The sequence below is a fragment of the Protobothrops mucrosquamatus genome, unplaced genomic scaffold (genome assembly GCF_001527695.2).
Source record: "Protobothrops mucrosquamatus isolate PMUCROS unplaced genomic scaffold, P.Mucros_1.0 scaffold2345, whole genome shotgun sequence".
Classification (NCBI taxonomy): Eukaryota; Metazoa; Chordata; class Lepidosauria; order Squamata; family Viperidae; genus Protobothrops; species Protobothrops mucrosquamatus.
In genome coordinates, this window is record NW_015388425.1 from 95407 (window position 1) to 105406 (window position 10000).

General features: G+C 45.2%; 1 protein-coding gene across 1 annotated transcript in view; it reads right to left on the bottom strand.

The window, feature by feature from the left end:
- The window catches only part of ZDHHC8 (zinc finger DHHC-type containing 8), a 55901-nt gene that overhangs the window by 15497 nt on the left and 30404 nt on the right, over positions 1–10000 (bottom strand). Inside the window, exons 2-3 of the mRNA XM_015824765.1 lie at positions 6110–6231; positions 3154–3311 (exon numbers count right to left, since the gene is read on the bottom strand). Coding sequence (XP_015680251.1) covers positions 3154–3311; positions 6110–6231 — 280 coding nt within the window. The remainder of the gene's footprint in view (positions 1–3153; positions 3312–6109; positions 6232–10000) is intronic.

The window sequence follows — 10000 nt, forward strand, 5'->3', positions numbered from 1 at the left end:
GTGAACGGGAAGTCTACAGCCTTGTGGCTGCATGCGGTGGTCCAAGAACAAAGACTGACCTCAGGCTAATGTCCAGGGATGCCTTTGAAGCTCCGCCCCCTGACCCTAGTCCCTCCCCTTGACCTGTTGCATAGGAGTTCATAGACTTATACAAGATACATAGAGAAATACAAGAGAAATGGATCTATGATCCAGAACAACAACACTATCAACCCGTCAGGCCCCAAGAATCAAGAAAGACACCTGGAGTTATTCTGAGCAATGATAGATAGATAGATAGATAGATAGATGGATGGATGGATGGATGGATGGATGGATGGATGGATGGATGGATGGATGGATGGATAGATAGATAGATAGATAGATAGATAGATAGATAGATAGATAGATAGATAGATAGATGATAGATAGATGATAGATAGATAGATGATAGATAGATAGATAGATAGATAGATAGATAGATACAGGGCTTTTTTTCTCGGAGAAAAGGTGGCGGAACTCAAACCTGGCCACGCCCTCATCAAACCCTAGGACCGCCCCTTTAGAGAACAGGAATGCAAGTAAAATTTGGGAGGGGCTATTTCCGGTGTGGGAGGGGCTAGTTCCGGTGCGGCCGGCCCGGAAAAAGGTGCCGGAACGCGGTTCCGCCGCGTTCCGGCTGAAAAAAAGCCCTGGATAGATAGATAGATAGATAGATAGACAGATAGACAGACAGATAAATAGATAGAGATATAGAGATAGTCAGATAGATAGAGATAGAGACATAGATAAAGAGATATAGACAGAGATAGATAGATAGATAGATAGATAGATAGGTAGATAGGTAGATAGGTAGATAGGTAGATAGGTAGATAGGTAGATAGGTAGATATAGACAGATAGATAGATAGATAGATAGATAGATAGATAGATGATAGATAGATAGATAGATAGACAGATAGACAGACAGACAGACAGACAGGTAGAGATAGATAGATAGATAGACAGACAGACAGACAGACAGACAGACAGACAGACAGACAAAGACAGATAACCTTTATTGTCATTTTTTACTGGGGGCACACAGTAATTTCATTAAAAATGAAATTCTGTTGCCTGCTCGCAAAGTGTACACATACATAGCACACATATAAACCGGCTACGTACAACATATGTATAAACCTACACCATTACATATAAATACATATAAATATGCCCTTCAAAAAAGTTTAAATCAGAGCTAATTAATTCCCCCCCCTCCTTTTTTCTTTCCCCTGCCTTCAGTTTCCCAATCCCCTTACTTCCCAGTGGTGGTTATGTATGTATGTGTGAGAGAGAGTGAGTGAATGAGAGAGCGAGAGAGAGAGCACACATTTAAGGGGATATATGTGTGACAAAGAGGATTTCCTGGCAATAAACTCACTGCTCAATAAAACACTGCCGCCATGACATAAAATCCTATTGTCTTCTCAGCCAATAAATTCTCCTCCTCGCTAGCCTTCACCCCAGCCGTCCCGCTAATGAAGAGGCCTGCTTTTTACGTTCTGCTCTGGCTGAGTCCTTTTAATGAATTTCTCTGTCCAGATTTAATTCTCGTCTCCTTTTTTAACTGCACAACTGACTACGACGTCAGAAAACGGTTTTAAAAGACTTTGTTCTTCGCCTCGCCTGGGGAAAGGGACTTGGGAGGTGCCAGATGTAGAAAAAGGAAAGAAGTATCTCGCTTAAGAATAAGGTTGTCTGTGCATCTGCAACCAGGATAATTGTGGCATGGTTGCTCGTATATCCGGTGAGTATGATTAAGGCATCTAATTTAAGACAGAAGGTAGAATGATAGGGCTGAAAGAGACCTCGGTGGTCTTTGGTTTTGGGTGTTAGCTTGTTTGGCAGTTCCTTGATTGGGGTATTACTTCTTGTCTGTTGGTAGGACATTCATCTTGGTGTTGATCTATGCTCATCTGGGTGTATCAATAAAGGAGAATATTCATAGTTCAGGGTTGAAATGAGGGGTCCTTGGTGCTCTCTGAGCTTGGTGGTTTTCTTGCAGATGTTTCATGACCCAAACTAGGTAACATCATCAGTGCTAGAAGGGATTTATGGAGAGGAGGAAGGAGGGAGGGAGGGAGGAAGGAAGGAAGGAAGAAAAAGAAAGAAAGAAAGAAAGAAAGAAAGAAAGAAAGAAAGAAAGAAAGAAAGAAAGAAAGAAAGAAAGAAAAAAAAAAAAGAAAGAAAGGACTATGGGGTCCTGGGTGCTCTCTGAGCTTGCTTGTTTTCTTGCAGACGTTTCATTACCCAAACTAGGTAGTATCATCAGTGCTAGAAGGCAGTGAAATTTATGGAGAAGAGGGAGGGAGGGAGGGAAGGAAGGACTATGGGGTCCTAGGTATTCTCTGAGCTTGCTTGTTTTCTTGCAGATGTTTCATTACACAAACTCAGTAACATCATCAATGCTAGTCTATGTGTCTATCAGTGTTAGCACTGACGATGTTACCTAATTGGGTAATGAAATGTCTGCAAGAAAAAAGCCAAGCTCAGAGAGCAGCAAGGCCTCACAGTTGTCGTCCTCCTCTTCCACCACCACCATCATCACCACCACCATCTTCTCCTAAAACTGATGATGCTATCTAGTTGGGTCATGAAACGTCTGCAAAGAAACAACCAAGGACCCCACAGTCTTCCTCCTCCTCCTCCTCCTCCTCCTCCTCCTGCCCCTGCAAACCCCACTCCTTTCTAGCTCTGATGATGCTACCTAGTTGGGTCATGAAACATCTGCAAAGAAACAACCAAGCTCAGAGAGCACCCAGGACCCCACGGTCGTCACCCTCCCCCTCCTTTTTTTTTTTTTTTTCTTCTTCTTCTTCTTCTTCTTCTTCTTCTTCTTCTTCTTCTTCTTCTTCTTCTTCTTCTTCTTCTTCTTCTTCTTCTTCTTCTTCTTCTTCTTCTTCTTCTTCTTCTTCTTCTTCTTCTTCTCCTTCTCCTTCTCCTTCTCCTCCTCCTCCTCCTCCTCCTCCTCCTCCTCCTCCTCCTCCTTCTTCTTCTTCCTCCTCCTCCTCCTCCTCCTCCTCCTCCTCCTCCTCTTACATTGCCTTTACTATCAAATCAATACTCAAGGGATCGTGTTTAGTTGCAGCAAGTTACAGCTCTGTCCCTAAAGGCAGGTCCCACACGTTCTTACCTCAACACAGTTGTCACAAACGCTGCAATGGGAGCAGCGTGGAGGGCGGTAAAAGTGGCAGGTGGCGCACCATTTCATCCGAACTTGGATTCCTTTGATCTCCACGTTCTTATAGAGTGGGGCTCGGAAGTCGTCATCTTTGTCCTCGTCTTCGTCAGCTGCTCGGTGGTCGGCCAACACAAAGAAACAGTGAGCCAAGACACAACGTTCTTTGTACGGGTAACCCTTGTTTTACAACAGTTTGTGTAGTGACCGTTCGTGGACACGACGTCACTGAAAAAAGTGACTTATGACTGTGTTTTCACATGACCGTCGCAGCCTCCCTGTGGCCACGTGATTAAAATTCAGATGCTTGGCCACTGACTCGTATTTGTGACACTCGCAGTGTCCTGGGGTCACGCGATCCCCTTTTGCGACTTTCTGACAAGCAAAGTCCATGGGGAGGCCACTTAACAATAGTGTTGTTAATGCTGCAACGGTCATAAGTGTGAAAAGCAGTCATAAGTCACTTGTTGCAGCGATGTTGTAACTCTGAACAATCATTAGATGGATTGTTCAGCACAGGGGTAGGCAACCTTGGCTCTTTTATGACTCATGGACTTCAACTCCCAGAATTCCTGAGCCAGCCATGCTGAGGGGAAAGGGAGAGGTTTCCAAGCTGAACCATGCTGGCTCAGGAATTCTGGGAGTTGAAGTCCACGAGTCATAAAAGAGCCAAGGTTGCCTACCCCTGGTCTAGGAGACCAATGTCTTAATTTCCATCACTCTAACCCAGGGCTAGGCAACCTTGGCTCTTTTATGACTCGTGGACTTCAACTATAGTTTTTTTCATCTGCCTCAAATGTCTAACTATCAATATCACTGGATGATCTGGTTGTGGGGGGGGTCCAATTATATTCCAGCTGGTCATTTTTAACTTTGCGGTTCTGGGAAGCCAGACACCCAGGTCTTATTTCTTCAGCCCAATCACCCTTGATGTATCTTGGGCTGTGTTCCCGCGAAAACATGTTCCAACTCCGATTTGCCAAGACTGTTTACGTGTACATCTGCCAATCCAAAACCCGGCAAAGAGCACCCCCCCGAACACCCCCACGCAGCTGACAAGACTCTGAGTCACCGGCCACAACAATCACAAATTGCCAGAGAAGAACAAAAGCATCCAAGGAATGAATTGAGCACATTCAGGCCCTGAGCATGGACTTGGCTAGCGTGTACTGCAAGAAGGAGATTAGGAAATCTAGAGACTTATAGAAGCCACCAAATAAGTTTAGAGGAAATCTAAAGCAGGGGTCCCCAACTCCTGGTTCGTGGACCGGTACTGGGCCACGACATGCCAGCAACCGGTCCGCACAAACAAGCAAAGCCCCATCCGCGGGATGCAGGCAGCACATGAAACCACGCACTCTCCGGTCCGTGGAAAAACCTCTCACCACGGAACCGGTCCCTGGTGCCCAAAAGGTTGGGGACCTCTGATCTAAAGGATAACAATAAGGCACAAAGACACCGCAGGGTGTGGATAGACAACCAGATGGTGGTCACATGACCCTAGGACATTGCAACTATCATAAATACGAGTCAGTTGCAAGCGTCTGAGTTTCGATCACGTTTTGACCACGGCGATGCTGCGATGGTCGTCCGTTTGGAAAACGGTCATAAGTCACTTTTTTCAGTGCTGTCGTAACTTCGAAGGGCCACTAAATGAACTGCTGTAAGTCAAGGACTACTTGTAGCTGGCTGGAATGCTGCTGCAGGTCTTTTACAATGCCTAATGTCCCTTCTACCACCGGCATCCTGGTTGGGAAGCAATGCCCCAGCTGATCACCTGAAAGGCATCTAATTTATTCCTCTGCCTGCCTTTATTATTTTATTTATTTCCAGAGGGATTAGTCATTTTCTCTCCCTTCAAAACTTAATCGATCAATTGAGACAGATTGCATTGATTACATTTTGAAGGGAGAGGAAATGAGACTGCAGGAGGAGGGATGGCAAAACCAGGGGGGACAGAGTAAAAAGGGGGGTCAGCCTAGAATCCCTACGTAGCCACAAGCTAAACTAAACCCAACCCTTCTTGAGTACCGTTGACCCTTATTTAAATTTTAGCAAGTTAGCTGAGAAGATTCCTGTGTGTAGGCCAGGGGCAGGCAACCTTGGCTCTTTTATGACTCGTGGACTTCAACGCCCAGAATTCCTGAGCCAGCCATGCTGAGGGGAAAGGGAGAGGTTTCCAAGTTGAGCCGTGCTGGCTCAGGAATTCTGGGAGTTGAAGTCCGCGAGTCATAAAAGAGCCAAAGTTGCCTACCCCTGATGTAGGCTTTTAGCAATAAATCACTTTAATTGAACCTTCTCATGTAACAAAAGTGCTGTTGATATTCCCTGGGCTTTAATGAAGAAAACCCAGGAAAAAAAGAGAGTGAATTTGGCCAGATATAGACTGATTATCTGTCCCCCAAAAGAATCTTTTGGATGATGTAAAGAGGAGACACCTTCAAGGGCACCACTGATCTTGAAACATCCAATGGGGAGGCCCCGTGGATCAATGCAAAGATTTCCTTCTACAGAACCACCAAAATGGACAAATGGGTGTAGGAGAAGGAGAAGGAGTGGCAGAACCTGGGAATGGCGTGAAAAGAGGGATCAGCCTAGAATCCCTACGTAGCCACAAACAAAGTTCAACCTCTCCTGAGTGCCGTTGACCCTTAGCTAAATCTTAGCAGTTCAGCTGAGAAGATTCCTGTGTGTAGACATTTAGCAATGAAATAGTTTAACTGAACCTTCTCGGCTGGACCTGGTCCTTCGCACGCCTGACACAGAGAGGCTTGTAGTTCCTACAAAGTCATCAGCATTTGGTAGGCATTTTACAAGAAATGGTAGGCTAGGCCTTCCTTCCTTCCTTCCTTCCTTCCTTCCTTCCTTCCTTCGTTCCTGCGCTTCTGCAACTCCCCACTTCCCGATTTACCTCGTGGGAAGACTCCCGGGTCCATAAATGTGGCCATACTGAAGTTTGCAAGCACAAACAGGAATACGAGCCCATTGTAGAGTGGAACGGCTGGGGAGATGGCTCTGGTCAACCACGGGCACCTGGATAAAAGACGGACAAAAAACGAGAATGTTATTTGTCAAGCGCCACAGCTGACACTTTCCCAACGAAGGGAGCAGAAGCCAGGTTAGTTACGTCACTGCAATCTTTTCCCGCTTCTAGTTTCTTGGACCAGTTCTTTGTAACTGGAAACTCTCGGCCTGATCACCTTGTGTTTGGCTTCCCCATGGACTTTGCTTGTCAGAAGGTCTGCAAAAGGGGATCACGTGACTCCGGGACACTGCAACCATCATAAATACAAGTCAGTTGCCAAGAGTCTGAATTTTGATCACCTAAACACGGGGATCCTGCAACGGTCCTAAGTGTGAAAAACAATCCTAACTCTCTTTTTTTGGGGTGTTGTCGTAACTTTGAACTGTCACTAAATGAATGTAAGTCGAGGACTGCCTGCGTTTAGGTTCGTGAGCTTTGAATCCACAAGCAGGAATTATAAATGGTGTTTGCCCCTGTCCAGTAGCCAATTCAATGTATATTTGCAAGCAGTGATCCCCGTGAAACACAAAACTCTCATGGACAGGGATTGAAAAAAAAAAAAAGTAAAAAGGATAGTAATTTACAAGAGATGGGGTGGATGGGGAGGGGAAATAAATCACTGCAGAATGTTCTAAGCATTCCTTTTATTTCTTTATGTTCTTCTGGTGTGCAACTGGGCTGGAGGTGAAAGGTCAGCGTATCCGAAACAATTGTAAGCGAGGGTCAGTCTACGTCTACGTCTTAATTGGCTTGGCAGTGTAAAATGAATAGGGTGTTTGTAGGAGTTGAGCAAAGTTTAAATAAAGGACACAGTGAATAATTATAAGCATCGGCCAGATGTCCCGGTCCCCACCCTATTGCTGTTTCTGGTGTAATTTGCTTTCTGGACACCTTTTTTTTTTTTTTAACCAGCTCTCAAAGCAGGGTGACAACTTAGGATGTGCAAAAACCTTTGTAAAATAAACTGCCTTGGGGAAGGGTCCCTTTGTAAAAAATAATTCCGTGAATTAAAGGACCAGAATCCTTCATTTTATAGAAGTGAAAGCGTTTTGTTCTTGGAATCGTAGAAGCTGACGGTAACTTTATACTTCAGGGAGGCAAGTCGTCAAGCAGAAAACAATACACCAATCAAGGAACTAGCAGGGAGAAAACCCTAACCTCAACCCAGGCCAGCAGGGCAAACTACTGTATGTGAACAGGGAGCAATCCCCACACTCAGTAGCACTGATGATGTTACCTGGTTGGATAATGAGATGTCTGCAAGAAATCAATCAAGCTCAGAGAGCACCAAGGACCCCACAATCTTTCTCATCCTCCTCTCTGCAAACCCCACTCCCTCCTTCTAACACTGATGATGTACCCTAGTTGGGTCATGAAACGTCTGCAAGAAAACCACCAAGCTCTGAGAGCAGCAAGGACTCCATAGCCGTCGTCGTCATCCTCCTCCTCCTTCTCCTTCTCCTCAAACCCTACTCCCTTCTACAACTGATGATATTACCTCGTTGGGTCATGACACATCTCCAAGAAAGCCACCAAGCTCAGACAGCACCAAGGACCTCATAGTTCAACCCTGAGCCGCATATATTCTCTTCTACTGAAACTGTATTTTTATTAAGTTCATCAAAACATCAGATTTGCCTCTCCTTACTGTGATTTTTTGGGGGTGTGGTGGGAGGGAAGAAACTCCTAATACTCCATGGCCACCAACATCTGATTACAAAGGCCTAATAGTTCTTCAAAGAGCAGAGTGACATATTTCTTTTTTCCTACCCACCCTTGGAAATGTTGCAACCTCTGTGTTGACTAAATGCCATTGCCGTGTTGTCTTTATTTTGTCTGCAGCGCTGGCAGCCTTTAGCCCAATCTCTCTCTCTCTCTCTCTCTCTCTCTCTCTCTCTCTCTCTCTCTCTCTCTCTCTCTCTCTCTCACACACACACACACACACACACACACACACACACACACACAGAGCCCACTTTGCTTCAGGAAATGTCACCTGGTGGTTAAAGCTTGTTAAATCCAGATTTCTCCCCCCCTTGTTTTACGGAGCCCATCAAATCAACGGAGAACAATGGCCTTGTTCCATCCAACAGTGTAGACAACTTCCTGAAGCAACAAGCAATAAACATACATAGCGTGTAACTTCCCACCTGCCTCAAATGAGGTTTGGGGAAGCTCTCTTCTTTAGCCTCACAACAATCTTGTAGGCTAGCTTAAGATGGGATCAGCCCAGGAATCCAGGACAATCAGGATGAAGGAGATTTAAAACCTCATGGGTTCTCCCTGGTACATGAAGGAAGGTGTCCCTTCAGAATAACACAGTTGGAAGGGACCTTGGAGGTCTTCTAGTCCTGCTCAGACAGGAAACCCTATACCAATTTAGACAAATGGTTGTCTAGTCTCTTCTTGAAAACGTCCAGTGATGGAGCCCTCACAACTTGTGGAGACCAGCGGTTCCCTTCTTCAGCCAGCATTATCCTCAGAGATCTTCTGAGTGGCGGCTGAAGGGTCTCTAGAGATGAATCTACGTATTTCAATATAAAGCACCCACACGCTTCAAGGGGTCGCTTCTATCCTCAATTTCTCTGGAAATTTCCCCTCTGGGGAAACATCTTGCCAACTGCTCAAGAAAACAATCAGGAGAATGTGTTTGGAGCTATCAACCAAGATTCCTTGGAACAACCGGGGAGCTGTTAATTTCTCTCCGTCGAGTTTTGAATAGTATGTGTGTGTGTGTGTGTTTGCGTGCGTATATTAGACACACCAGCTCCACCATAAAACCTTCCTTTGTACTTCTTAGGAAACACATTGTGGGCTTTTTGGATTGAGCCAGTTTCGGATGAAAAAGGGGAAGTCAGCACTATTTTTTGGCTGCGGTCCTTCTTTTAATAAAAAACAACAACTCAGTGTTCGAATCTAAATGATCAACTAGCCTGTAGCTACCATGAAAATATCCTCAGATGTGAATGGTTTGAAGCTCCCCAACTGGGTTTAATGTTATTGATGGCTCAAGTTTAGTATTCGGATCCCAATTACTAACCTAGAATGATAGTTTCTCCTGATTCACCCACGATCATCCCAAGCTATTATGTGGTTTCTTTGTTTATGGTTTAGCAGGAAACGCAAAAACCTTATAACAGGGGTCTTCAAACGTGGCCCTTTGATGATTTGTGGACTTCAACTCCCAGAATTCCTCAGCCAGGCATGCCTGGCTGAGGAATTCTGGGAGTTGAAGTCCACAAATCATCAAAGGGCCACGTTTGAAGACCCCTGCCTTATAATATGGCTTAGTTCAATTGTGAACACCACTGCTTCCGTGACTTTGCCTCTGGGCCATGGATGGAATCAATCCCCAAGAGATTGGATTTTATTCCTGCTCAATTCCGGGTCAGTAAGAATCAAATCAATATCAGCATGAAAGCCACGGTATATGTAGCCAAGAATTTGAGCCTTCTGTCATGTAAAAACAATAAAACAATAAGAGAGTGGGTGGTTTGGTCCTGTTGGACAACCTAAGTTTGACCTCCATATTTTTGTGGGGCCCTACACAAGATTTTGTCTAGTGGTTAAGGCACCAGGCTAGAAAGCAGACTGGGTAACTTTGGGCCAATCACCAAGAGGCTGGGAGTTCTAGTCCCGCTTTCTGCATGAAAGCCGGCTGGGTGACTTTGGGCCAATCACCAGGAGACTGGGAGTTCTAGTCCCACCTTGGGCATGAAAGCCAGCAGGGTGACTTTGGGCCAATCACCAGGAGACTGGGAGTTCTAGTCCCACCTT